Raw genomic sequence first — 26,913 nt, forward strand, 5'->3', positions numbered from 1 at the left:
ACGGGGAAATCAAGTGGTGGAGGCCTGAGAGATGGGCTGGGCCCGGGCTCCAGGGAGCCCCCAAGGGGTCCCCACCAGTATAAGCCAAGGAGCTGTGGCCCGGGACGCAGTCTGCAGGCCTGGGACAGATTGGGGGGGTGGAGCGGGACTGCTGAGAGCCCTGCCCAGCAACCACCCACCCACCCCTGGGCTCCCACTCAGTCACAGGAGGGTGGGAGGGCACCTATGGGTGGCCAGAGCCCCGTGCCCCCTTCCCCCCACACCCAGTCCGCGCCAGGCCCCTGCACCATGCCCCGTGCCCCTGGCCCCCCACACCCTGCCCTTAAGCCTGCGCGACCTGGGCACTGAGGGCAGCCAGGGTCAGCTTCTCAGACGTGGCTGAGGCCCAGCGCCTCCTGGGCCCGCGCAGCCCCTCACCTGCCCTGGGGCCCCCAGGACCTGCGGCATCCAGCACCTGGAGCGCGCTGGGGAGAACCTGTCCCTCCTCACCTCCTTCTACTTCTGCATCGTCACCTTCTCCACGGTGGGCTATGGCGACGTCACGCCCAAGATCTGGCCATCCCAGTTGCTGGTGGTCGTCATGATCTGCGTGGCCCTCGTGGTGCTCCCGCTGCAGGTGCGCGGCGGCCACCAGGCGGAGGCGAACCCCCAGGTCCGGGCCCTGCCCCGAGGTCCCAGCCCCGCCCCGGCCCCACCCTCAGGTTCTGGCCCCGCCCCCAGGTTCTGGCCCAGCCCTGGTCCCTCCCACAGCAGAGCCACCCCCACCCCCACCCCGGGAGCGCAGGGCCAACGTGAGGGTCTAGGTCCGTGGCTATCTCCCCACCAGCTGCCAGGTGGCTGTGCACAGGGGCCCAGACAGCCGCAGACCCTGGGGCGGGGCGGGGGCCTGGGGCATGATGGTGGGGCCTTTGCAGTTGCCAGTGGGCCTTGGGTGGGGTCTCATGTGTCAGGGCAGCGAGCCATGGGTGTCGGGAGCAGGGCTGGGGACTCGGTCGGGGGTCGGAGCCCTGCATGGCAGCCTGGCACCATTCCCACCCGGGCGTGGGACCCGCGCAGTGCTGAGCACTTGCAGGGTAAAGGATCTGTTGTCAACCTCGCAGGGCTCACAGGGTCGCCCCCCACCTCCCACCCCCCTCTGCTTCCCCGTGGACGCCTGTCACCTGTGGGAAAGAGAAGCCCCCACCCCAAGGGCCCAAGCAAGCTGTTCTGGGGGGCCTCTGAGGTCCCCTTCAGGGGCCTCCACCCCACCCTCTCTGGGCTTGCCTCCTCCCCCTTGCCCCTGTCCTCCTCTTCCTCCCCTCCCCTTCCCTCTGTCCTCCTCCCTACCCTCCTCTCCCTCCTTCTATCCCCCTCCCCACTTCTCTTCCCTCCCCCTCCCTCCTTCTGGCCTCTTTCCCCCTTCCCTTCGTCCTCCCTCTACCCGGTCCCCTCCTCTCTACCCGCAGGCTGTTTCACTGAAGGGCCACCCTTTGGCCTGTGCCGGGAGCCACCTGCCCCCCAGCCTGCCCTGAGGGGCCCTTCCCGCCCACGCCAGTGGACTACCGCTCTCCAGCGGATTTACTCCTTCTGCCCCCACCCCCGTGCCCTGGGCAAAGCCCCTGCCCACACAGCAACCAGGCCCCTCCCGAGCGCCCCACCCCCACCCCGCCTTCACATAGGCATTCCTGGTTTCCCATCCTCGCCTGTGGCTCTTCAAAGTTATTGTTTCTCATCTTTCAAGCAGGCCAGAAGGCCTGGCCCTCTCCCAGGGGTCCTGGCAGCCAGTCCCTGTACATACTGCCCGGGCTGGGATCTGCCAGTCCCGCGTGTCCCTGCAGGGAAACACGCTCGGTGTGTGCAGAGGGTGGGTCGCAGCGCCTGGAGCCGTGTGTCCGTCCGTCCTAGGTGTCTGGTCTCCAGAGTATGCTGGCGTTGCCACACCTGGTGGTCTGGGGAGGTTTGTGGCAGGGTCCCCCGTCCTGCTCAGGGAAGGGCTCCCAGTCCCTGCCCTCTGCAGCCGGCGTTGGCAGCTCCCTGAGCGGGTCCCAGGTCTGGGGTCTGTGGCGAGAATGTGGTTCTCCCCGGTGAGCAGCCGTGCACGCTGCCCCTGCGAGGCCGCCATCCCCCTGCTGATGGGCTCGTGTTCTATCTGTCCCAGGCCCGGCCCTTTCTCACACGTGTTGCCCGTCGGGTCTGTGGTACGTCTCAGATCTCGGGTGGATCCTCCCGTTACATGGACAGCCTTGCTTTGAGGACCGTAGGGTAGACCCTTTTCTTCCTGGCTTCTGCTCTTCTCTCTCACCTGTAAACTTGCCCCCGGCCTCCGCCTTAACCCGGGCCTCCTATTCTCCCTAAACGTTTCCAGTTTTGCTTTTCACTACAGGCATCTAGTCGCCTGGTACTGATTTGAACATATGGTGGGAGGGCAAGGTCAGTCTCCTTGCCACGTGGTCCCCCCTGCCCAGGACCCTCCTTCCCCTGCCGGCTTCCTAATCAGGGTCGGCTAGGGTGAGGCAGGCGAGGCATCCAGCACGTGGCATCGAAGGGGGCATCCAGTCCAACACCTCTGTGTCACACCCGGGCACCTCACCCTCTCCCCTGTTCACAGAGCCCCTCTGGCCTCACAGCTGGTCTCCAGGAGCCCTGGCTTTGTTTCTGGATCCGGCTCTCTCCCTGCTTCTCTTGTCCCCCCTGACTCCTCTCATCTCAGCTGCAATGGTCCTAGAAAATCCCCCGGTGTTGTAGAGGCGGGCCTTCCACCTGCTCTCCTCCAAGCCTCAGTCCCTCCACTCTTCACTCTCCCGAGTGGGACTGTGAACTCCCTCCTCAGGTCCTCCCCACACTGGGGTACTTGTCAGGATTGTGCTCAGTCTGCCTGGATGAAGAGGGGAGAGCTGCACCTACCACTTTGGGGCTTCCCAACTCTTCTCTAATGCCTCATGCAAAAACTGACATTTCTCCGTGAGTCTGCCCCAGTTTTGCTCCCTCTTCCCCGGGAATGTGGTGCCCTCACTGCTCACCTTTCTCACCTCCCGACGAGCGACACCTTCTTCCTTTCACCTCCTGACGGGCGCACGTCGCCAGCTGGCCTACTGGTCTACCTGCCGCTGCTTTGTCCTCCTCCAGCCTCTAGGTGACCGCACGGGTGACTGTGAGTCCCGACAGCTGCTGGGTCTTCCTTCCCAGTCCTCCCACATCTCAGTTCTTTGTCACTGGTCATCCCGAGCTGGCCAGGACCTCCGGGACCACGAGGACAGTAGCAGTGTCCCGGGACAGCCCAGGCCCTTCCAGACTCCGGAGACATTTTCTCAAGTCCCGCAGTGGCCCACGACTGTGCCCTAAGTTAGGGGTAGACACCCTTCGTCAGCTTCGGACATGTGCGTCTCACCCTAATTTGCCATTTATTTAAAATCACATGCTCCTTAGGGCAGTATTGATGAGGCTTCTCTAGGGGAAGCCATCCCGACCTTCCCAGGGTAAACCCAGCTCATGGTTATTATTATTATTGTTATCTCTTTCATTATTGAGAGGGGGGGCATGGGCAGGCTCCGGGAATCGAACCCAGGTCTCCGGCATGGCAGCCGAGAGTTCTGCCACTGAGGCAAAGGTGCATCGTCCCGGTTATTATTTTTTAATAAGCTGCTGCATTTGGTTTGCTCATCTCTTATGCGGGGCTTTTGCTTTTCTCTTGGTAAGTGGGCATGGGCCACGACTTCCCTTTCCCCTGTCCTTCCCTGGCTCCAGCATGCTGCTTGCAGTGGCCTTATACACCGAGCTGGGGTGCCTCCCTCCCCCGACTTTTTAGAAATATTTGTACAACGTCAGCGTCGGCTCTTCCTTGAGCATCGCTCAGGTCCCATTCACTAATTCTTCTACTTAGGAAACGTCTACTGGCTCTCACGGCCCAGGCAGGGTTCCAGTGGGGGCACAGACCATGAGATTCTTGGTAAGGACCAGGCATGAGAGCAAGGCGGCCCTTTGAGGAGAGGCCACGAGAGCAGAGGCCCGAGGACAAGAAGGGACCGTGGGGTGTTGGGGCCTCGCGAGCTGGCCTGGCATGGCTGAGCTCCACCTGCCGAAGGAGGTGTCTTGGGGGTCAAAGGTTATGGGGGGCAGGGGAGGGGAGGGGCAGCCCCACCCATGTTAGGGCCCTGGGTGCAGGTGCAGGAAGGCAAGAGGGGGTCTCCATACATTTGGGGTCCCCAAGCGCTGACCACTGGGGGTGGGAGTGGGGCAGTGCCACCGTCAGCATTGCCCTGGGCCGTGGGACTCTCTCTTCTGAGGCTATGCCCCTCAGAACCCAACTAAATAGGGTCCAGAGTCTGCCAACTGAACCCTCAGACCCCTCCCCACCCCCGCCCCGCGCATGAGGCACCTGGGCTCCTCTGCCCCCCTCCAGCTCTGGCCTCTGCACCCTGGCCTGCTCCCAGCTCCATGTCTAAGGGATCCTGCAGGTCTTGGGCACCCCCACCTCCTACCCCAGGCTCCCCTCGGCCCCTCCCACCATGCAGCGTCCCTTCTCCGGCTTAGCTGCTGCATCTCGGGCCCCTCCACGGAGGGGATCTCCTGACCCTCACCTCCAGCGCCCCCACTGGATCTGGGGAGACCCCCACCCAGCAGAGGGCCAAGCACACGGCCAAAGGCTCCAGGGCGCACCCCTCTTCCGGAGACACGGTCCTCGGCACCCTCACAGCTGGGGGTTCCCTCCCCCTCCCCCACCCCAGTGCACAGTCCGGAGTGAAGGTGAAGCCCCTCAGCAACCCCCAGACTCGCTTTTAGAAAGTGGGAACGAAAAGCTTTCTTGGAGAGGGCCAAGGCTGGAAGCCCAGTATTCCTGGGCACCCCAGGTGGCAGTGCTGGGTGACCCCTCCCGCTCTGGCCAGCCTCCGAGGACACCAGTCTGCATCACCAGACCCCATAAGGGCCATAGTCCAGGTGCACCCCCAAACCGTGGCGTGGGAGAACCTAAACCTCCAGCATGTCTTTGTCCCCATGTCATTAAAAGCCCAGCCAGGGTCTTTCTGTTCTGCACCTCAGCCTCTGACCCGGGGCTCCCCCATTCCGCTCCCTGGCGTGTTAGAGGCCCCCCGCCCCCTTCATCATCGCGCCCAGGCTCTGCAGGGGAGGTTCCCCGAGCAAATGCGCTGTCCCCACAAGGCCCTGCTGTCCCCGTCAGCTTCACGTGGCGACAAGTGAGCACCGGCCCCGTGGCAGCCTCACCACTGTGTGGTTGTCACCCAGACCCCCCGTGAGTGAGTCAGCAGGCCACCTGGGCCTGCTCCTGGGTCCCCTTACATGATCTGGGTGGGAGTCGTGGGCCCAGGTCGGGACCTGCCGGCTGGCAGGGGCAGGGGCGCTGTCCCTTCTGCTCATGTCCCCTCGGCCTCACATCCAGCGCCTCTCGCAGGGTTGAGGTAGCCTTGGGCGGGGCCAAGGGTAAGCTCTCATTTGAGCATCTTCCTGCCTCTTCCCACTGAACTTGGAAAGATGGACCCTCCACCATGAGGAAGGAATGGCTCTAATTATGTTCCTTTGTTCCTGCCTTCTGGCAAAGTCATCGGTGGGTGTCCTTAGGGGAGAGAGATGGCTGGAACTCTGTCTCCTAAGTGTCCAGGACGAGATAGCGATAGGCCAGGGCTGCGTCTCCAGTCTGGCAGTCAGGCAACATCTTCCCACTTTCCAGGTGAGGAAACTGAGGTTCAAAGAGGCTCTCTGAGTTGGCTCCTGAGAGGTGGGATTCGAACACAGGGTCTGGCCTCAGAGCACCCACCCTGCATGGCTCGGCCTCTCTGTTCAGATCTCCCGAGTTTCTGAACTTGTGGCCTCACCAGGCTTGAAGGTGGGCCATCTTGTGGCCTCACCAGGCTTGAAGGTGGGGGGCGTTGCCCAGGTTGCCGCAGGCCCTGCCCTGTGCCGCCCGGTCGCCCAGCTCCTTCGCCAGGGACAGGCTCCACCTGCAGGCAAGGCCGTCTCAGCCGGTGACCTTGGGGTCAGGGACGCAGACCCCATCCCCCTTCCAGGACACACCGAGCCGCTGCATCCACGGGATCCCTCAGCGGAGTGGGGGGTCCTGGGGGTCGGGGACCTTCAGCCACCCGCCCTGCCTGGCCCCAGGTTTTGGAAATGACCTCTGTCCTCTCGGGGACAGGCCCCTTAGAGATGCCTCACGCCTGGCGACCTGTCCCAACCAAATGGGCTTAAAAACTGCCACGTGTGGCTTTGGCTTACCCATGTCCCCGCCCTCCCCACGGGGGTGACTGAAAGGTGGGATGTATCAGGGGGCTTTGCGGGGCCCCCCTCCTGAGAATAAGGCAGGGGGAAGGAGCCATGTGGTGCTGTCTTGAAGGTGGGGAGAGGAGCTGGGACAGTGGGGCCGGGGATAATGGGGGGGTCCTGGGCCTGGGGCTGCCTGTCCCCAGTACATGCACAGCACAACCTGCAGCTGGGTAGGGAAAGCAGGAAGGTGCGAGGGGCTCATCTGCCCTGCTCAACATACCCCCGCCTGCCAGGCACCCACTCTGCCCCTGGGGTGACCCTCCAGGGCGCCTGGCAGCCGCGGCCCCTCCCTTTGTCCCTGGTGCTGTCCACCAGCTCGCGCCGCATCCCTGCTGTCTCGGGCCCCTGTCTCTGCTCTGTCCTTGCTCCACGTGCGAAAGACCCCCCATGGTGGCCCCCGCGGTCCCCACTCCAGGCCACCAGCCCGCGCCCGCTCTCCCCACCCCGCAGTTCGAGGAGTTGGTCTTCCTGTGGATGGAGCGGCAGAAGTCGGGGGGCAACTACAGCCGCCACCGGGCCAAGACAGAGAAGCACGTGATCCTGTGCGTCAGCTCCCTCAAGCTCGACCTCCTCATGGACTTCCTGAATGAGTTCTACGCCCACCCCCGGCTGCAGGTCGGCCGCCCCTGCCCTGCCCCAGGACAAGCCCCTCCGGGCTCCAGGCCTCGGTTTCCCCCCTGTGCGGTGGGAGGCTGCCCTCTCCAAGGTGGCTGGGCCCCGGGGATAGGGGGGAGGGGAGGGCCCGGGGCAGCAGCAGGGAGGGCGGACGCTGCGTCCTTGCAGGACTACTACGTGGTGATCCTCTGCCCCTCGGAGATGGACGTCCAGGTGCGCCGCGTGCTGCAGATCCCGCTGTGGGCGCAGCGGGTCATCTACCTCCAGGGCTCGGCACTCAAGGACCAGGACCTGCTGCGGGCCAAGTGAGTGCCCGACCCCACCCCCCGGGGTTGGCCCTGGGATGGACCAGCTGCGGCGAGGCCGGAGACCCCAGCTCCATGCCTGGGCAAAGGGGCCCCCAGGGCAGCCCACACAGGGGAGCCTCCATCTCCCATCGGCCAGTGGTGAATCCAGGACTTGCCCTTCGGGTCCACCACCCTCCCCGGCCGACGTGGGGGAGCTTGACCAGGTCAAGTGCTGGGAGAGGCTCATGATGGTGCAGGGTGAGTGGCAACGTCGTGGGCTGTTTCTTGTTGCAAGGTGGGGGTGTGGGGGTAGCACAGGCCATGAGGGGGATGGGCGGGGGCAGGGGGCGCACAGGCCATGAGGACAGCTGTGGGGAAAGGAGTGGGGGGTATGCAGGCTATGCAGGGGAGGAAGGGATTCGGAGCACGGCCTTGGGGGTGGGTGACGGGAGTACTGGGTGTTGGCCGCGTGCCCTGAGGTGTGGAGTGAGGGGTGGCTGGACCTCAGCCTCTCCCAGCAGCAGCCATTGGGCTCTTGGGGTTCAGGGAGCAGAGCCAGGCCAGGCCACCCCAATTTGCAGACGGCCTGCAGCAGGGCTGGGAGGCCCGGGAGGGAGAGGCAGGGTGTGCACCCCAGGTCTCTGTGCCGCATTAATGGGGCACAGAGCTTGGGGGCCCCCTGGCTGGGGCTGACACCCTCATTTGGCCAGCTCCCCAGATCCCCCTGACATTAGCACAGAGTTGGGGACGGGGGGTCTCAATCAGCCCACCCCCATCTAGTCTTTACTCACGAGACCAGCAAGGAGCATGGATGAGTCTGACAACCCTCCTCCAGCAGAACCAGCTGGGAGCCCCCCCCCTGCCCTCCACGACCTCCTAGAAGTAGAGAAAAAGCTGAGCGGGTGGAGGCATGGGGTCGCTTTAGGGACAGAGACAGCTCTGCTTGGGAAGGCCAAGCTAGGGCAAGGAGGGGGAGCATTGGGGGCATGGCCAGATGGGAGAGCCCCCCACATACTGCCCTGCAGCTGTCCTCACCCCGGACCCTCGCCACTCCTCGCCTTGGCTCCCAGGGTTCCCCCTGCTCCATGCCCCCTTCAAGGCCGAGCTGTGGCTCAGAGCCCTTCCTCCGAGAAACCTTCCCTGTCGGCCTCTCCCCTCCCCAGCCAGCCTCCCCGATGCCAGGCCTCTGGGGAACCCCCAGGAGGGCAGCTCTGGGCCTGGTGCTTTGCAGGATGGACAATGGGGAGGCTTGCTTCATCCTCAGTAGCCGGAACGAGGTGGACCGCACAGCGGCAGTGAGTGCCTCGGGGGGGGGGACCCGGGGGGGGGGGGGCCTGTGGGGGGCGTGCCCACGGGGGGTCCCCAGTTGGAGGCCTGCTAGGTGAGTGCCCCTGGGTGGAGCCCCCAACCAGGCGCACCGGAGGGGGCGGCCCACGGCACCAGCCTGGAGCACGGCCCCCTCCCGCCAGGACCACCAGACCATCCTGCGTGCCTGGGCTGTGAAGGACTTCGCCCCCAACTGCCCCCTGTACGTGCAGATCCTCAAGCCCGAGAACAAGTTCCACGTCAAGTTTGCCGGTGCGTGTGGGCGGGGGAGCGTGCGCGCACAGGTGAGCACGCACCTGGGGGGTGGAGGGGGCGGGGCCCACTCAGCATCTCGAGGTCCCTGTGGTGTGCTTGGGGGACAGTGGCTCATCCTCACTGCACCCAGGGGAAGCCCGTGTGGAGTCCAGCCTTCTGAGATGGACAGTCCCGTACCTGGGGGCCCTGGGATCAGTGAGGTCGGGGTGGGGGAGAGGTGAGCAGGACCCAGCATTGGGCACCTGGGGGACAGGTGAGCAGGGCCCTCCCGGCCCTGGAGACACTGGCAGCTGATGTCCCCCAGTTGAGGGGTTTCTGGGGGTGGAGACACTGACCAGGAGGGGCAGGGCAGGTTCCAGGCAACTGGGAAGGGGGCATAGCCGCCCTGCCCCTGCGAGCCTGTGCAGTCGCTGCAGGAGGGCGTGCAGGTGGTGGTGGGGAGAGGAGTGGTGGGGGAGGGAGAAGAGTGGGCTGAGGAGGGGCAGACCTGCCTGACGCTCTGTCCTTGCAGACCACGTGGTGTGCGAGGAGGAATGCAAGTATGCCCTGCTGGCCCTCAACTGCATCTGCCCCGCCACCTCCACCCTCATCACGCTGCTGGTGCACACCTCCCGCGGCCAGTGGGTGCCCCGCCCCACCACAGGGAGCATCCGCAAGCTCCCTGCCCCACTCTCGAGGACCCCGCCCTGATCCCAGTCACAGGGAGTCCAGGGCCCGCCCACAGTGCCCCCTACCCATAATGCAGCCCTCCCCGGGAGACTCCGAGGAGGAGCCTCACTCCCTTCAGGGCAGTGGGGGTGGGGCTTCCTGGAGGAGGTGACACTGGGGAGAGGTCAGTGCGAAAAGATGGGGAGGGGAGTGTGCCGCAGGCAAGGTCCCTCTCTGGGAAGGAGTGCGCCCAGGGGAAACCGAGGCTGACGAGGGAGCCCGCAGTGGTCAGGTTGGGGGGCTCTTGTCCGCAGGCTGAGGACCTCCGGCTCATCCTGCAGCGGAGGGTGTCGTAGACACTCTGGATCCCTGCGCTAGTGGGGGCAGCGAGGGGCAGGGGCAGAGCCAGCAAGGAACGTAGGGAATTAGACACAGGGACAGGGCTGCGGGGACTTGGGGAAGAAGTGCAGGGTCTCCAGCCTCGTTCCCGGGCTGCCCCCATGGTGGCATTCCAGAGGAGGGAGGGATGGCCTGGGGGCTGCCAGCCCTGGGGTGCAAGGTGGGGCCATGAGGAATGAGGAGTCAGGTCAGGGGCACTAAGGGTTAGAGGTTAAGGACATCAATTCAGGGGCGGGGCCACCAGGGACAGGGGTGGGGCGGGGCAAGGGGCGGGGCCTCCAGGGGCAGGGGAGATGGGCGGGACCTACCGAGACGGGTGGGCGGGGAAAGGGGGCGGGGCCTCCGCGGTGACCCCGCCCACCCCGGCCGCAGGGAAGGCCAGGAGTCCCCCGAGCAGTGGCAGCGCATGTACGGTCGCTGCTCAGGCAACGAGGTCTACCACATCCGCATGGGCGAGAGCAAGTTCTTTCGCGAGTACGAGGGCAAGAGCTTCACCTACGCCGCCTTCCACGCCCACAAAAAGTACGCGGCGGCGGGCGGCCGGGCGGCCGGGGGCCAGTGGGGATGGGCCGGCCCCGCAGCCCGTGACCGCGCGGTTTCCAGGTACGGCGTGTGCCTCATGGGGATGAAGCGCGAGGACAGCAAGAGCATCCTGCTGAATCCCGGACCCCGGCACATCCTGGCGGCCTCCGACACCTGCTTCTACATCAACATCACCAAGGAGGAGAACTCGGCCTTCATCTTCAAGCAGGAGGAGAGGCAGAAGCGGGAGGGCCTGGCGGGACGCGGGCTCTACGGGGGGCCCTCTCGGCTGCCGGTGCACAGCGTCATCGCCTCCATGGGTGCGGACGCCGGGTGGGGGGGGTTGGGAATGGGGGGGATGAGGGGGCTTCTGACTAATCCTCTCGCCGGGTGGGGCAGGGGACACTGCCGGGAGACCCAGCCTTGGCCAGGAACACCGCGGGCCTCAGTTTCCACCTCTGTCACCTAGGAGGCATAGCTCAGTTTTTTCCCGAACCTCCCCACATGTCCAAGCAACGGCCTGGGGGAGGGCCCCAGCTCCCCATCCTGCCCCTGGGTCGAGGCCCCATGAGCCTCTGGCTGAATAAACCAAGGCCTTGCCGTCCACGGGAATCCCCCGCTGCTCCTCTAGGGCCCCAGGCCGGTGGGCTCTGCCAGCTGCTCGAGGGGGCCCCGGTGAGGTCTCGCTGCCCCCTTGAGCAGGGATGGGCCTTTGGCTCCAAGGGCAGCCTGGTGGCCCTGCTCCTGCCCCACCCTGTGGCAGGGTTGCACCCTCCCCACTGGGCCCCCACTGGGGGGCATTTAGGAACAGAGATGGGCCAGACGGTTCTCCGGACTGCAGGCCACGGACTGGGCCAGGCCCAGCCACGTACCCCCCAGTGCCAGGCGTGGGCTCTGACCGTGTGCAAGACGGCCACTATTGAGCATCTACTGCATACCTGACCACAAGCCTAGCCTGGGGTGGGGACATTGGTAACATGTGGTCCATAGTTGGGGCACCAAAAGGTGGGGGTATGTTGGGTTTGGGGGTGATGAGGGGCTGGGTAGACCCTATAAGTTGCTGAGCAGTCTTTTGCCCTGACCCCTCCCTGTGCCCTGGCTGGCTTGCCAAGCTCATGTCTCCTGAGGCCACTGTTCCCCGGCTGTGCCTTGGTGACAGGCTCATCCCCTCCAACTTGGCTTCCCGGGACCCTCCGTGGTTCCACAGGGCAGGCCCTTTCCTGCAGCTCCCAGCTCCTCCCTGCGGTAGTCCCAGGCTCCTGGCTTCTGGGGCCACCTACTGGAGCCTCTGTGATTGGATGGTGACCATGTGCCAGGGGCCTGCATCCACACAGCCAAGGGAGGCCACTGTGCCCATTATGCCAAGGGGAAGCCAAGGCTTGGAGAAGTGCCCAGGACCCCATGGCAGGAAGGATATGACTGCGGGTCTCCAAAGCCCACTGTATGCATCTCTGTGCTAGGCCTCCACTGCCCCTGGAGAGCCCAGACTCACCCGCTCCATTGCAGGGACGGTGGCCATGGACCTGCAGAGCACTGAGTGCCGGCCCTCGCAGAGTGGGACGGGTGGCAGCAAGCTGGCACTGCCCACAGAGAACGGCTCGGGCAGCCGGCGGCCCAGCATTGCGCCCGTGCTGGAACTGGCTGACAGCTCGGCCCTGCTGCCCTGCGACCTCCTGACCGACCAGTTGGAGGACGAGATGACGCCATCGGATGATGAGGGGCTCTCTGCGGTGGAGTGAGTGTCTGCCCACCCTGGGGGTCCACAGAACTCGGTTACAGGGGCAGGGGTGGGGACAGGCTCCTGTCAAGCACCTCTGAGTGCAGGAGACCCAAAAGAGGCAGGGAGCTGGGCTTGGTGCTGCCACTCCTGGGGCTGGAGTCCTAGAGCAGGCTGAGTTTGCGGCTTCCAGAGCGTCATGGGAGGCCTTTCTGGAGGAAGACCCAACATGTGGGCCGATGGGAGCTGGGCTGCCCCTGCCCGGCCCACCCCTGCCCCGAGGGTGCACTGCAGAGCCTGGATACCAGGGCGGCAGGCCTAGGAGAGGGTGCAGGCCCTGCCTTTTCACAACCCCCAAAGCTGTGGCTCAGCCACTTGGCGAGCAAGTTGGGGGTCAGGGGGACCAAGGGGTCACTCTGTACCAGAAGGGGCCATACCTCCTCCGCCTGGGAAGCTCTGAGCTGGGTCCAGGAGGGTCGCTGCAAGGCTGTGGGTCGAGCCTCGGACAAGGTGACAGCTAAGTCTCAGGTCACCAAGCCAGTGGGACCAGGCCTGCTGGCACTGCCCGGGCATTTCTGCTGCGAGTTAGAGACAGGAGGGACAGCCCTGCAAGGGCACTGCATGGCCACTGAGCCAGTCAGGACAGACAGGTGGCCCCTCTGTACCTGCCACAATCTGTCTCTGGGCTGAGGGTCGGTGGCACCCTGAGAGCAGCTCTGGGATTGAGGGGCTCCGATGGGAGATGTGGCGAGTGGGGCTACACGCTGGGGGCCAGCCTGGCAGGGGAGTGAGCAGGGGCCTGGGTGCTGGGGCCACAGGGTATCAGGGCCCTTGGATCACATCCTCAGCTCCTCCCTGGAGATCTTGGGGGATGAGCTCTTATGTGTGTGTGAGAGAGAGAGAGAGAGACAGACAGACAGAGGAAGAGGGGAGGAAAATATGGGGTAATGGGGCTTGTGTGTATGAGTGGGAGAGGTTGTGTGTGTGTCTTCGTGTATCTGTGGTGGGTGGTTCCCATGCCTGTGTTGTGTGTCTGTGTGAGCCTGTGTGTATCCATGTGTGTACATGCATGTCTGTTGTACGTGTGTGTTCTGTGTGTCCATGTTTGTGTCTGTGTCTGTGTGTTGTGTGTTCATCCTGTGTGTGCATCTATGTGTATCTGTGTCTGTTGTGTCTGTGTCCATGTGTGTATCTGTGTGTCTCTGTGTGTGTTCTGTGTATGTATATCCATGCTTGTGTGTTGTTTGTGTAGCCATGTGTCTGTTTCCATGTGTGTTTGTACATGTATTTGTGTGTATGTGTGTGTTGTGTGTGTGTCATGCATGTGTTGTGTGTGTTGTGTGGATTCTCACCCCAGGCTCCCAAGGACAAGTGGGGGTCCCAGGGTGCAGCCCACCTGCCCCCGCCCCGGCCCTGCTGGAGGGGGAGGCCACAGCTGCAGGCCCAGCCCAGGGACCCTCCCACGGGCTGGGTGGTCTGGGGCAGGGCAGGGCCCCAGGAGCGGGTGGCAGCGGGCGGGTGGAGCTGAGCCGCTCCTGCCCCCCATGCAGGTATGTGAAGGGCTACCCCCCCAACTCGCCCTACATCGGCAGCTCCCCCACACTGTGCCACCTGCTGCCCGTGAAGGCACCCTTCTGCTGCCTGCGGTTGGACAAGGTGAGCAGCCCTCAGGCCTCGGCCCGCCCGCCCCTGCTGGCCTGTGCTTGTGACCCCACCTCAGACTTGCAGGGAAGCTGTGGGACTACACAGGACCCCACGGCCGGACGCACAGGGGGCCCCCAGGTCAGACTGCACCTGGCCCTCTCGTGGGCGAACTCCTCCCGGGCCAGATCCCCCGCCGGGGCTGCTCGCCATATTTTGTGGCCTTTAATCTGGAACATTCTTCAGCCTTTCCTTGTGTCTCTTGACCGCGACGGCTTTGAAAGGTGCAGGCAGCGGGGCCCCTCCCTCGGGTTTGTCCAACGTGTCCTGGGATTTGGTTCAGCTTCTGCGCTTTGGGCTGGAACCCCTGGGAATGAAGTACATTCTCAGGAGACGCCCACCTTGGTCACTCGGTGACGCTGGCCCCGTGGCAAGGTCCTCCCGGCAGAATCACTGCCTCGCCCTTGCAGCTAACCCCCCAGCAAGGAGGAGGGCATGGAGGCTCAGAACAGTCTTTCATTCAGCGTCCACTCGCTCATTCCAGCATCCACGCCTGCCTTCTGCCCCATCCTTCCCACAGCACACGTTTCTTCCATTATTTGTTGCAACTTCATGTTATTTATTCTGATGCTCAGATCTTCTCAGCTGTGCTGATGAACCAACTTGGGCTGGTCCCTGAGTCCTGCCCACACGTCCCCGTTCTTCTTTGAGGCTTTCTGGACTCTACCCCAAGATGTTCTGGCCTCACCTTGTGCAAACAGCATGGGGTCTGCCCTGGCCATTTCTCCAGGGATGCCTGTCCCACTTAGTGGGGAATGGTGCTTAGAGCCCCAGACCTGGGCACTTGGAGTGCACACGCATCTGTGGGATTCTACACAGGCTAAAACCCCGGGTTTACGCAGACACCGCCGCTCCCGTGCTGATGTCACTCCCCTGCCCTGGGCCAAGCTCACAGCTTGCCCCATGTGGCAGGCTGACCTGCAAAACAGCTGCACAAGGATATGCCAGCCAGCGTGGGGTCTCTGGGTGCTGCGTGGGGCCGTTGGGCACAGCATGGGGCCTGTGGGTGCAGCGTGCATCCTGTGAGGACAGTGTGGGGCCAGTGGGCACAGCATGGGGCCTATGGGTGCAACGTGCAAACTCTGGGTACAATCATGGGACCTATGGGTGCAGTGTGGGGCTGGTGGGCTCAGCATGGAGTCTGTGGGTGCAGCATGGGGACTCTGGGTGAAGCATGGGGTCTGTGGGTGCAGCATGGAGTCTGTGGGTGCAGCATGGGGCCTGTGGACGCAACGTGGGGCCTATGGGTGCAGCATGGGGTCTGTGGGTGCAGCATGGAGTCTGTGGGTGCAGCATGGGGACTCTGGGTGAAGCATGGGGTCTGTGGGTGCAGCATGGGGTCTGTGGGTGCAGCATGGGGTCTGTGGGTGCAGCATGGGGACTCTGGGTGAAGCATGGAGTCTGTGGGTGCAGCGTGGGGCCTATGGGTGCAGCGTGGAGTCTGTGGGTGCAGCGTGGGGCCTGTCGGCCAGTGTGGCTCCCAGGAAGTTTCTGCCTTCAGTGCTGGGACGGGGTCGTGGACCGAGTGTGGTGTGAGGTCGTGTTCCAGGAGCGTCCCAGGAGAGCTGCGGGCCCCGTGTCTCTCCATAACCCCGTCTGCCGAGAGGGCCGCGTGGACAGCGCCGACCCCGGGTCTTCCCGCAGGGCTGCAAGCACAACAGCTACGAGGACGCCAAGGCCTACGGGTTCAAGAACAAGCTCATCATCGTGTCGGCGGAGACGGCTGGCAACGGGCTGTACAACTTCATCGTGCCGCTGCGCGCCTACTACCGTGCCCGGAAGGAGCTGAACCCCATCGTGCTGCTGCTGGACAACAAGTGAGGCTCGCGGGGGCTGCTGCCCAGCTGGGGGCTGCCCAGGGCCCATTCTTGTCATCACCCCTCAGGGCCTCCCTCAGGCTATTTCCAGAGGCCCAGAGTCTGCCAGCCAAGGAGGGGTTCCCAGAGGGCTCGGTCCCCCTGCTCACCAGTGGGTGTCCCTCTCACCCAGCCCCTGCAGCCTCCCCACCCTGTGGTCCCTGGCCGCCTGTGCCCCCCAGGACGGGTGGGAGGATCCCTAGGCTCTCTGGCTGGTGCTCCCTGGCAGCCTAGGCCATGGGCTCCGCATGCCAGGGTGGTCCCCCAGGAGCCGCTGTCTGCACAGGCCGGACCACCACTTTCTGGAGGCCATCTGCTGCTTCCCCATGGTCTACTACATGGAGGGCTCCGTGGATAAGTGAGCGCGCCGGGGGGCCTCGCCCGGCTGGGGAGGGGGGAGCATCCCAGCCCTCACCCGTTCTCAGCAGAAGGAGGGGGCTCCCACACCCCGCCCTCCCCCCACCCCAGGCAGCCGGGTGTAGGGTGGGAGGGAGGGAGGGCGTTGCTGAATGATGCCCGCGTACCCCGGGCAGCTGGCAATGGGCACGGGCTGGCCTCCCCCACCCACACGCCCGCTGCCCGCCAGCCTGGACAGCCTGCTGCAGTGCGGCATCATCTATGCCGACAACCTCGTGGTGGTCGACAAGGAAAGCACCATGAGCGCCAAGGAGGACTACATGGCCGACGCTAAGACCATAGTCAACGTGCAGACCATGTTCCGGTGAGGGGGGCGGGGCGGGCATGAGCGGCCCGGGCGGTGTGGGGGGCGGAGCCGGGTGGGGCGGGGCGGGGCAAGGGCCCGGGTGGGCGGGGCGGCGTGCTAGGCGTGAGGGGTCGCCGAGGCTCCAGGACTTCCGCCCGCCCCTGGGTGCCCAGCGTTCAGGTCCCTTCTGTCACGCGTGGGGCCGTCTGCCTGACACTCCCCATGGCTGTAACCGTGGAACCCATTCCGTCCCCCTCCCACATGCCTGTGACCACGGAGCCCCGAACCCCCTCCACGGCTGTGACCGCGGAGCCTTGGCCCTCCCCCGCCCCCCACGGTGACCTCGGAGGTCTGACCCTCCCCCCACGGCCGTGACCTCAGAGCCCTCCCCCCCCCCACGGCCGTGACCGCGGAGCCCACCGCGAGCCCCTGCCGCCCCCAGGCTCTTCCCCAGCCTCAGCATCACCACGGAGCTCACCCACCCCTCCAACATGCGCTTCATGCAGTTCCGCGCCAAGGACAGCTACTCTCTGGCCCTCTCCAAGCTGGAGAAGGTGAGTGGCCCCTGCACCCCTGTCTGCCACCCCCGCCCCTGCAGCAAGGAGGGGTCCGAGGAAGGGCCGAGGGACCCGCAGGGAGAGCGGCCCGGGGCAGCGGGGCGCAGCCTCAGCTCCTGCCTCTTCTTGGCCCGGGCACAGGGGGAGTCCCTCAGAGGCACACGGGGTTCAGCCCGCCTTAAGGCTGTGACTCGGAAACCCGGCAGCCGGGGGGCGCTGCCTCCCTGGCATTTCCCCTGAAGGCAGAGCCAGGCAGGCTGCTATGGATGGTCACCGCACTCGGGGCCTGCAGGGACCTCCCCCAAGCTCTGTCTGCTGGGACGGGGCACTGACCCTATGCGGCCAGTAATGATAATGGCTCCTACGTGAGACCCCATCCCCAACTTAAACCCACCCCCTTTAACGGGGCCTGAGGGGGTGAGGGGGCTGTTTTATTTTCAACAACAAAAATATAAGCTCTATTTTTTTCAATATGCAATCATATTCTAATCATTAAAAATGGGGTAACAATGAGATACACTTTTACCACGTTTACGTAAGGCACGCGTGTGTTAGTAGGGTGGGAATAGAAGCTGCGGGGACAGGTTAATGCCATGCTTGTTGCAACCAGCAGAATTCCTCAGTTACATGGAAGCAGGCTCCTTCAAGCTTCCACCGGCTTCAGGAAGGGTGGCAGCCTTACCTCCTCCACCAGCCTGCTGGGGAAACTTCTCTGCAGGGCTGAACCCTTCCTAGTCCCCACAGCTGAAAGAGGTCCCCATTAATTAGTCACACCTGGAAAAAAAACTACCGCTACCCCAAGGCTGCGGCTCAGCAGAATCACCTAAGAACTTAGAGAAACTATCCTGGTCCCACCCCAAAGAATGGGATCTAACTTGGGAAGGAGGCTGGCCAGAGATATTTTTCAAAGCCCCCAGATGATTTTTTTTTTAATTGGAGAAGTTGTGAGTTTACAGAAAAATCATGCTGAAAACACAGAGTTCTCACATACTCTCCCTATTATTAACACCTTGCATCACTGTGGTGCATTTGTTACAACTGATGAAAGAGTATTATTATAATTGTACTGTTAACTGTGGTTGGCATGAGGGATCCCTGTGTGTGTGTTGTACAGTCTTAGGTTTTTGGTTTTTTTAGTTTCTTTTTTGTTTTAGTGTTTTTGTTTCTAAATTTCTCCGTTTAACCACATTCAAATTGCAATGGTGGTACCACACTGTGCATGTAATTAACAGCACCGAGTTATATATTTGGATGTAGTTAAAATAATTAAAATGTGAAGACAAACCCTTCAGAAGGGCCAAACTGTCAGCACAGTCACATGCTCAGCCTGATTCTTTCTCTTCTCAGACCTGAGGCTCCTGCCCAGCATTTACTTTCTCCACCCCTCACTGATGTTTCCTCAGAGACCTCTCTGCCAGTGCCTTTCAATTACTACATAATCATTACTAATGGCTTTCCCCTTTTTTGTAACTTTTTACTTTAAAATATTTTGACTTATAGGACAGTTGCAAAAATCACTTGAATCCCATGCAGAGAGCCCCAGCATACCCCACTCCCCCAGATGCCCAGGGCTACCAACTTTTACTATTTTGTCACATTTGCCATATTTTTCTCTCTAGCGATCTGTCTGTCCACCCACCTGCCCAACTATCTATCTCCTTTCTAAGCCTTCCAGGAAGGGTTGTGTACACACCTGACGTGGCCGCGCTTCTTTCCTGTGAACACGGACGTTCACCATGAAACCACCCTCAGTGCAGTTAGCACGTTCATGAACTGCAACATTTTATAAAGTGTTCACTCCAGATTCCGGTTTTCCAGTAGGTCCCAGCTGGTCGTTTGGGGCTTTTCTTCTGCATTATTGATCACCCCCTTTTACACAGTTGGCATTAGAGAGGGCAGGGAGCTTCTCCTGGGGTACAAAGCACAGCTCTGGCAGAGCAGGGATCACACGCTTTGCTGCTCCCTGACCCTAGGGCGAGGGCTCAGCCCGGTTGAGTGTGACCCCAGGGACTTGGACACTGGCTGATGCAGGTTCAGAGCCTGGTGAGCGGTGACTCCACCTCCCCCCATGTCCTCTGCCTGTACTAAATGGCAGCACTGCCTCATCTGTACCCACGTGTTAGGACAAGCGTAGCCCTCAGTGGCCAGTGCCTGCCTTGGCCAGGAACAGGCCTAGGCTTGCTGTTCCATGCCAGCCTCAAGCTCGCCAGCCCAGGCAAAAGTCCTTACTAGTAAGCTGGTGACCCGTGCAGCTGACCCTGAGGAACCCTGGGGAAGCTCTCGGACCTGCCTCTCCGTCCAGCCATCAACGCCAGGCAAAAGGGACGAGTGCTGGCCAGCAATAGCCACTGCGATGGACTCACAGGAAAAGTGGATCCCAACAGCACCGGCCAGCAGCCCCAGGGGACCTCAGAGCACAGCCTTGGGCAGAGAGGGGATGGAAGCCCGCGGCAGGCAGCCCCCTAAGGCCAGCCTCCAAGCAGACAGGGAGCAGCTTCTGCTTGGGATACGGCGGCTTTGGGACCTTGTGTTCAGCAGCAAACAGGGGCTCTGTCCCGCACCCCAGGAGAGAACCCTGATCTGCATGGCCGGCTCCCACCCGGCCCACCAGCCTGGGCCCCCCTCAGCACAGCCCCTCTCCCCAGAAGCCTGGGATGGGGGTAGATGGCAGCCTCAGCAGCCTCCAGCACCAGGAATCCTGGAATGTGGAAGATGGAGTCTGAGCATCAAAGCCGCCACTGTGGCACCTCCTTTGGAGGTGGACTCGGAGGAGACCAGGTTGGCAAACGCGCCCCTCCCCTGGCATCCGCTGCAGCCACCACCACCCAGCAAGGCTGCCTTCCCCACATGCAGCCTCACCACCACCCCCAAATGTCCCTCCCCACCTTGGGGCGAGGAAATCCGTAGCAGTAACTCTGGGCCCAGCAGGCTGGCATGTGCCCAGGTGGGGCCTGGGGCTGAGGAGGGAGCGCCCCCAGCCAAGCTGCCCACTCCCCAGAGCTGGCCCGAGCCACTCCCTGGAGGGGGGACCAGGCCCAAGTGAGGCAATCTGAGTCCTCGTTTCCCCAAGGCCCTGGTGGAAGGTATGCCGGGAACCTAGGGTCTCCCCGGGTCTCTGCCAGGGTCCCCACTGCCTCAGCCTGGGGACCAGCCGACAGCATGAACTGTAAATTGAGGTGCCTGGCACAACTTCACATGGTTTTTAAAGAATTAAGGATGGCCTGTTTTTACAAAAGCATACATGTTTATTCCACTCTTAAGGAATGCGGAAAAGGATAAAGAAGAAAGTTTTATAGACAGCCTGCATCTGGGAGGGGGATGCAGGAGGGCACAGGACAGACGGCAGGATTGTGCTATACAGGCAATCCTAGATCAAACACAAGTCATTTATTGTAATTAAATTTAATATAAGTGGAAATTGGAGTCAAATTAAAGATGCTGCTGGAATTCGGATAAGCATGTCTTGCCAAGAGACACCATAAAAGAACCATAAAAGAACATGCCAACATTTAAAAAATAATCAGACAAAGAACGTGCCAGCGGTTTAAAAAGATGCCTAAGAGCGGCCAGGTGGCTTCTCCTCTCGAGACCCTGCCCTGCTCTGGAAGTCCCCAGGAACTTCTGGGCTTAGGGGTCAGGGGTCAGGGAATGCCTGTCCACCTGGCTTCCTTCCACCCCCCACCCCGCAGGCCCAGTCCTCAGGTTCTCCTCCAGCTCCTGTGAGTGAGGTCCCTCCTCTCCAGCCCACAGTTGGGCGCCCTGAGTCCCCTCTGTTGCTTTTAAGCAGAACCACCTGGCTGGGACCCGAGGCTTCAGGGCCCCCCAGCAAGGCCACATTGCAGGGTCTTGTTTAAGAGCGTGCAGACAAGTGCTGATACCAGTACTAAGATGTGAAACTCCTCCCTGTGCTTGGCAGAGTGCTGTTTCTTTTCTGTTGAGAGCTGTTCTAAAGAAAGGGAACTAGAATTTATATTATCCACTGGAATTTTAGCATTCCCCTTGCTGACATTCAATGCCAGTTTTTTTTAGAAACAGTTTTTATTGTGAAATATATATGCAAAAAAAAAATGCCTTTCAAGTACATTGTAACAAGTGGTTATAGAACAGATTTCAGAGTTTGGTATCAGTTACTGTTTCACAACTTTAGGTGTTCCCTTCTAGCTGCTCCAAGACACTGGAGACCAACAGAAATATCAGTATGATTCAGCAGCCATACTCAATTGTTAAATCCTGTCTTCTCTGTTACAACTCTTCCCGTCTCCTTTGAACCTTCTCCTGATCTTTAGGAGTATTTGGGCTATGCCCTATTCTAACTTTTTCATGTTGGAAAGAACTATCAATAATATGGGATATGAGAATGGAACTAGTTGATGTTCCAGAGAGGCTGAGCCCTCTGGGTTTCAGGACTTCTCTGGCCTGGGAGCCCATTTGGAGGTTGTAAGTTTCTAGAGAGTGATGTCAGTGCATGAAACTTTTATTGAGTCTCAGAATCCTAGGTGCTCTTTGGGGTTAACAGAAATGGTGTTTGATTGGTGTTCTAGTTTGTTAGCTGGCGGAATGCAATACACCAGAGAAGGATTGGCTTTTAATAAAAGAGGATTTATTTTGTTAGTTCTTCAGAGGAAAGGCAGCTAACTTTCCCCTGAGATTCCTTCTTACGTGGGAAGGCACAGGGTAATCTCTGCTGGCCTTCTCTCCAGGCCCCTCGGTTCCAGCAACTTTCCCCAGGGTGATTCCTTTCTGCATCTCCAAAGGTCTGGGCTGAGCTGGGAGTGCTGAAATGAGGAATGCCGAGCTGCTTAGGCTGTGCTATGTTGAGCTCTTTCATTTACGCACCAGCCAATTAAGTCAAACATCATTCATTGCAGCAGGCACGCCTCCTAGCCAACCGCAGATGTCATGAGCAACAGATGATGTTCACGTACCATTGGCTCATGTCCACAGCAACAGAACTAGGTGCCTTCACCTGGCCAAGTTGACACCTGAATCTAACTATCGCAGTTGGGGTTTGGAAAACCATGGCAAATAGCAATATCTAGCTGAAGCTTGTGTAAGAGCAGCCTCCAGAGTAGCCTCTCGACTCTATTTGATCTCTCTCAGCCACTGATACCTTATTTGTTCCATTTCTTTTCCCCCTTTCAGTTAGGAAAGCATTGATCCCATGGTGCCAGGACTGAGCTCATCCCTGGGAGTCATCTCCCACGCTGCTAGGGAGATTTTCACCCCTGGATGTCATTCCACACAGAGGGTGGGGGCAATAATTTCACTTGCAGAGTTAGACTCAGAGAGAAGCCGCATCTGAGCAACAGAAGAGTCCTCAGGAGGTGACTCTCAGACACACCTATAGGTAGGCTAAGCTTCTCCACTACAGAAATATGCTCCACAACCACAAGCTTCAAGATCGAGGGCTTGGCCTATAAGTTGGGAGTCCCTAGTGTTTGCAACAGTATCAGGGGTTTCCTCAGTGGTAAAGCTTAGTAGTTCCATATTTTTTCTCTTGTCCCTCAGGGGACTTGCCAGTACTTTTTAATTATCTGCTCCACATACTCTGGGATCCATGTCAATTTTAAATGCAACGGAAGAGCTTGAATCTGCACATGGAGTCTCCGGAACCGCACAGCCAACCCCCAGGGCCCGGGCACACAGATGGGTGTTGCTCGCGGCACGGGAGGAAACACTCCCGGCGCTAGCTCAGCTCTTTACTTCCCATCCCTGCTGCCCAGCCTGGTGGTGGCTGAGGCCCCAAGGGGAAGGCCCGGGCAGTCTCTGTTCCCCTCCACCATCACTCCTGGCAAGGGGAGTTGGCTGCTCAGGGAAGGACATGCCTGACCTGCCCGGCTGTTGGCGTGTCTGGGGACTCCGCTGTGGTCCCTGGGCATGGGAAGCAGGCTTTGGTTCCCTGGGAAGGCTGCTCGGGCTGGCGGCACCGTGTGGGCCAGTGTAGACGTCTCAGGCTTACTTTCTCCTGCATTGCCTCCCCGACTCCCACGTGGGTGTTGCAGGGACAGCAGTCGCCCCACACACCCCCAAATTGTCCACATCCTCAACCCTGGAGCCTGCGAACGTGTGACGTCACATGCCCAAAGGGACTCTGCAGGTAGAGGAAGTTCTGGACCAGAAGCTGGAGGGTTTCTCCCGGACACCCGGGGTGGGCCCAGTGCCACCAGCGGTCCCAGGAAAAGGGAACCAGAGGATCAGAGCCAGAGAAGGAAGCCCTGAGGACAGGAAAGAGAGATGCTCCGTGGCCTGCTCAGCCAGGAGCCACTAGGAGCCGGACAAGGACGGGACACACCCTCCCTCTGGGGCCTCCAGATACCCTGGCTTCCCACGAGCCTGAGCACAGACCTCCGGCACCGCAAGGGCAGGTGTGGGGCTGGGAGCTGCCGAGCTGCGCACCTCGTCGGAGCTGCCACCAGATATTCCCCGGGCGGCGTGGAGCAGGGCCACGCACGGTGTGCACATGGGGCCTCTGCCACAGCAGCCTCCACCATCCCTCTGGACACCTTCCCAGACAAGATGGCTGTGACCAAGACTCTGCAGACTCCTGCTCCTTGGAGCCGGCTCTGCACCTGCTTTCCTCCAGAATCACTGTGCCATGGTCAAAGCTGGGGCTCACACGCACAACACAGGCAGGCACAAATTGTACACAGCGTGGGCACACATCTGCATGCACACATGCACTCTAACCATAAGTACACACCTTGCATACATGTGCAGACTTTTACCTTGTACATGTGTGCACATTTCCTGTGTGCACACTTGCCGTGCCCAGCATGTGGACACACTGCCTCCGGCCACTGCTGCCTGGGCTGCAGTGCTGGCCATTCTGAGTCCCTCTTTCCCTTAGAGGGAGCGAGAGAACGGCTCCAACCTGGCCTTCATGTTCCGACTGCCCTTTGCTGCCGGCCGCGTGTTCAGCATCAGCATGTTGGACACGCTGCTCTACCAGGTCAGCCGGGGCACTGGAGGTGGGAGGGGCCCCCAGGGAGTCCCCCAGCCAATGTCAGGGCCCTGTCCTGGCTTGCATGTGCCCCTGAGAGCGCGGGTCCAGCTGCACAGGTCCAAGCCCTTCTGGCAGGTGGGCCACCAAAATGACAAGAGCTTTCCCAGCCCCCCGGGGTTGCTGGTCCGGGGCCCTGCAGGCAGGAGGCTTTGTGTTGGGGGCGGGGCTGTGGGTGCTGGGCAGGCACAATGGGGCCAAGGCCATCCTGGGGGGTGCTTGCCCCTACTCCCCACCGTGACCCCTGCCACCGTCCATCCATCTGTCCGTCCGGCCAGTCCTTCGTAAAGGACTACATGATCACCATCACCAGGCTGCTTCTGGGCCTCGACACCACCCCCGGCTCTGGCTACCTCTGCGCCGTAAGTGACAGTGGCTGCCGCCCACGCGGGGTGACACGGAGGCTCTGGGTGCCGCCCACTGCCCCAGGCCCAGCTCAACCCCCCATCCCTGTTCCAGATGAAGATCACCGAGGATGACCTGTGGATCCGCACCTACGGCCGCCTCTTCCAGAAGCTCTGCTCCTCCAGTGCCGAGATCCCCATTGGCATCTACCGGACAGAGTGCCATGTCTTCTCCACCTCGGAGGTGGGCGGGTTAGGGGACCGTAGCAGGAGGCTGCGGAGGGCTGGGCTCAGGCCCAGCTTCCCTCCTCGCGGTGGGACTCGCATGCCCATGTCTGGGCTGGGGGTGATGGCTCCTGCGGCAACGTGGCTGGGCTGCTTCCACGTGTCCCCAGGGCTGCTTCTGCTCAGGGGTGGCTGTAGGCCGTGCCCTGTGGGGGAGAGGGAGGCCCTGAGTCCCCTGGGGACTCTACAGCAAGAACGCAGACCCGCTGGTTCCAAGGCCTTTCTGTGCCAGCCTAGATGGGCTTGGAGCCCACAGCAGCTCAGGGGGCAGCGGGTGTTTTGGTGGGAGGGGTAGAAATGCACCACATGGACCCCAAATGCCCCTGGTCTCCTTTACAGCCCCACGGCCTCAGAGCCCAGGTGAGTGCAACTTCAGGCCCTTTTGAGACCAATTGCAATAGGCTCTGAACATGGGTATAGAAAGGCCAGCCAGTGCCCCTCCTCCCCCAGCACCCACACTCGGCCCAGGGTCCGCAGGCCCCCAGCTCCACCCCAGCCAGGTGCTTGGAGGCAGGGAGAGCAGGGTCTCAGGCTTGGGTGCATGCAAGATCGGGGAGCAAGTTGGAGGGACAGTCACTTCCCTTTCTGTGCAGATGGGAAAAGAGAGTCCCAGAGGGGCAGGGGTCACCCACATATTTGAACATTCCAGACACTCAGTGTACGTCTGCTACCACCCACCTCTCTCCTGGGCACCCCAGCCATGCGGCATGTCAGCTGCTGCCCAGCACCGGGGGGCGGGTAGGGGGGACTTGCTTGCCTCTCCCTGCTGGTGCTACTGCCCCCAGCACCTCAGGCCTCCAGGTCAGGGCCCTGCACATTCCAGAAGTTACTGCTCAGGTGGGGAGGCCCACACAACCCTGAATGCCACACCCACCCACCGGGTGCTCCCCAGCCTATCCTGGTTCCCCCTACCAAAGCTCCAAAATGTATGGGTGATGCACGTGGGGAAACAGGTACAGAGAGGGAGTGGCTCTTCCCAGACCAGATGGGACCTCAGCCGGCAGGCAGAAACGAGGGTCTACCGAGGTCAGGGAGGTTAGCTGCCTGCGGGTCAGGGCTGGGACTGCGACCCTTGGTCACACTCGGGTCAGGGCCAGGTGGCTAAGCAGCTAGGAGCCCAGGAGAAAAACTCAGGGCTGCCACCACCTAGCCAGGGAAGGAAGGTACAGGCATCCCTGGGGGCTCTGGGGTGGCCCATCCGGGGCCTGGGGATCACCCCCACCTTCTCACGGGGAACCGACTCTGTGCCCCGGGCCCTGCCCCAAAAGACCTCGGCCTTCCTGTAAAGTCCGCCCACGCGGGGGGGGGGGGGCCCTGCCGGGTTGTTCAGGCCCCGTCCACAGCCGTCCTCACGCCCCGGCTCCGTACCCAGACTCCGCCCAGGCCCCGCCCATGTCGCCTTCTCGCCCCGCCTCCCGACAGTCCCAGGTTTCCGTGACCGTGGAGGATCTCGAGGACACGCGGGAGGCCCGAGGGTCCTGGGGCGCGCGCGCGGGGGCCGGCGGAGTGCAGGGCCGACCAACGACCGTGGAACCCGGGGAGCCCCCGCTGCTGAGGCGCAAGAGCCTGCAGTGGGCGCGGAGGTTGAGCCGCAGGGGCGCCAAGCCCTCCAGCAAGGCGGCGGCCGAGTGGATCAGCCAGCAGCGGCTCAGCCTGTTCCGGCGCTCAGAGCGGCAGGAGCTGTCCGAGCTGGTCAAGAACCGCATGAAGCACCTGGGGCTGCCTACCACAGGCTACGGTAAGCGGTGCGCCCGCCCTGCGCCCCGGAATGAGGGCTCAGCCCCGACGCGACATGGGGCCTCGGGGTCGCCGCCTGGAAAGCTAGGGACGCGGCTGGCTGAGAGAGGCCTGGGGTGAGGTGGCTGGGTCAGGAGACAAGATCATCTCCTCCTGGCTCCAGAGGTGCTGCTCAGGGTGGCGAGGGCGCAGTCCTGGAAAGCCGGGTGACTGCGTTCTCGTGGAGAGGACCCCAACCCTGCAGGGCCTAGGAGTGGGTCAGTGGGACCCCCAGAGCCTTGGCCCAGCCCTGCTGACCCTCAGCAGCCAGCGAGGGGAGAGTCTTTCGGGCGTTCCTGGGCACATGTCCAGTTCCAGGATACTTCTCTGGCAGCCACTTTGGGGGCACAGTCACCCCATCTCCGCAGCTTGGGGGTTGCCCTCTGCCAGTTGTCCTCTTTATCAGACTTGTGCTGCCCCATTCTCCTTGTAGTTTGTCTGGGAAGAAGTACTTGTGAGCTTGGTCGGAAGGGAGGACTCAGCCTGGCTGCCTCCCCCCCCACCCCAGCCCCTGGAGGCTCTGCCTCGAACGACATGGCCTGAGGGGGGCCCAGGTTCCCACCTTGTCCTTGTAGCAGTCTCTGGCCTGGTCCACCTGGGATTGTCCGTCTTGGCCTGCATCTGCTCTCCGCGGGTGCCCTGTGTCCCCACCCTGCATCCCCACCAC

General features: G+C 61.8%; 1 protein-coding gene across 4 annotated transcripts in view; it reads left to right on the forward strand.

Moving 5' to 3' along the window:
* The window catches only part of KCNT1 (potassium sodium-activated channel subfamily T member 1), a 104,442-nt gene that overhangs the window by 72,120 nt on the left and 5,409 nt on the right, over positions 1–26,913 (forward strand). The window contains exons 12-30 of one of the 4 annotated variants that reach the window (XM_077148773.1): positions 436–616; positions 6,706–6,870; positions 7,039–7,175; positions 8,389–8,452; positions 8,627–8,735; positions 9,250–9,358; positions 10,158–10,307; positions 10,389–10,627; positions 11,814–12,042; positions 13,575–13,680; positions 15,370–15,542; positions 15,868–15,939; positions 16,168–16,302; positions 16,727–16,838; positions 23,689–23,790; positions 24,120–24,203; positions 24,301–24,429; positions 24,810–24,830; positions 25,893–26,208. In XM_077148773.1, coding sequence (XP_077004888.1) covers positions 436–616; positions 6,706–6,870; positions 7,039–7,175; positions 8,389–8,452; positions 8,627–8,735; positions 9,250–9,358; positions 10,158–10,307; positions 10,389–10,627; positions 11,814–12,042; positions 13,575–13,680; positions 15,370–15,542; positions 15,868–15,939; positions 16,168–16,302; positions 16,727–16,838; positions 23,689–23,790; positions 24,120–24,203; positions 24,301–24,429; positions 24,810–24,830; positions 25,893–26,208 — 2,633 coding nt within the window. Of the gene's footprint in view, positions 1–435; positions 617–6,705; positions 6,871–7,038; positions 7,176–8,388; positions 8,453–8,626; positions 8,736–9,249; positions 9,359–10,157; positions 10,308–10,388; positions 10,628–11,813; positions 12,043–13,574; positions 13,681–15,369; positions 15,543–15,867; positions 15,940–16,167; positions 16,303–16,726; positions 16,839–23,688; positions 23,791–24,119; positions 24,204–24,300; positions 24,430–24,809; positions 24,831–25,853; positions 26,209–26,913 lie in introns of all 4 variants that reach the window. The other 3 variants (XM_077148774.1, XM_077148775.1, XM_077148776.1) reach the window with 3 other exon arrangements.

This window comes from Tamandua tetradactyla, chromosome 2 (genome assembly GCF_023851605.1).
Source record: "Tamandua tetradactyla isolate mTamTet1 chromosome 2, mTamTet1.pri, whole genome shotgun sequence".
In the NCBI taxonomy this organism is placed as follows: domain Eukaryota; kingdom Metazoa; phylum Chordata; class Mammalia; order Pilosa; family Myrmecophagidae; genus Tamandua; species Tamandua tetradactyla.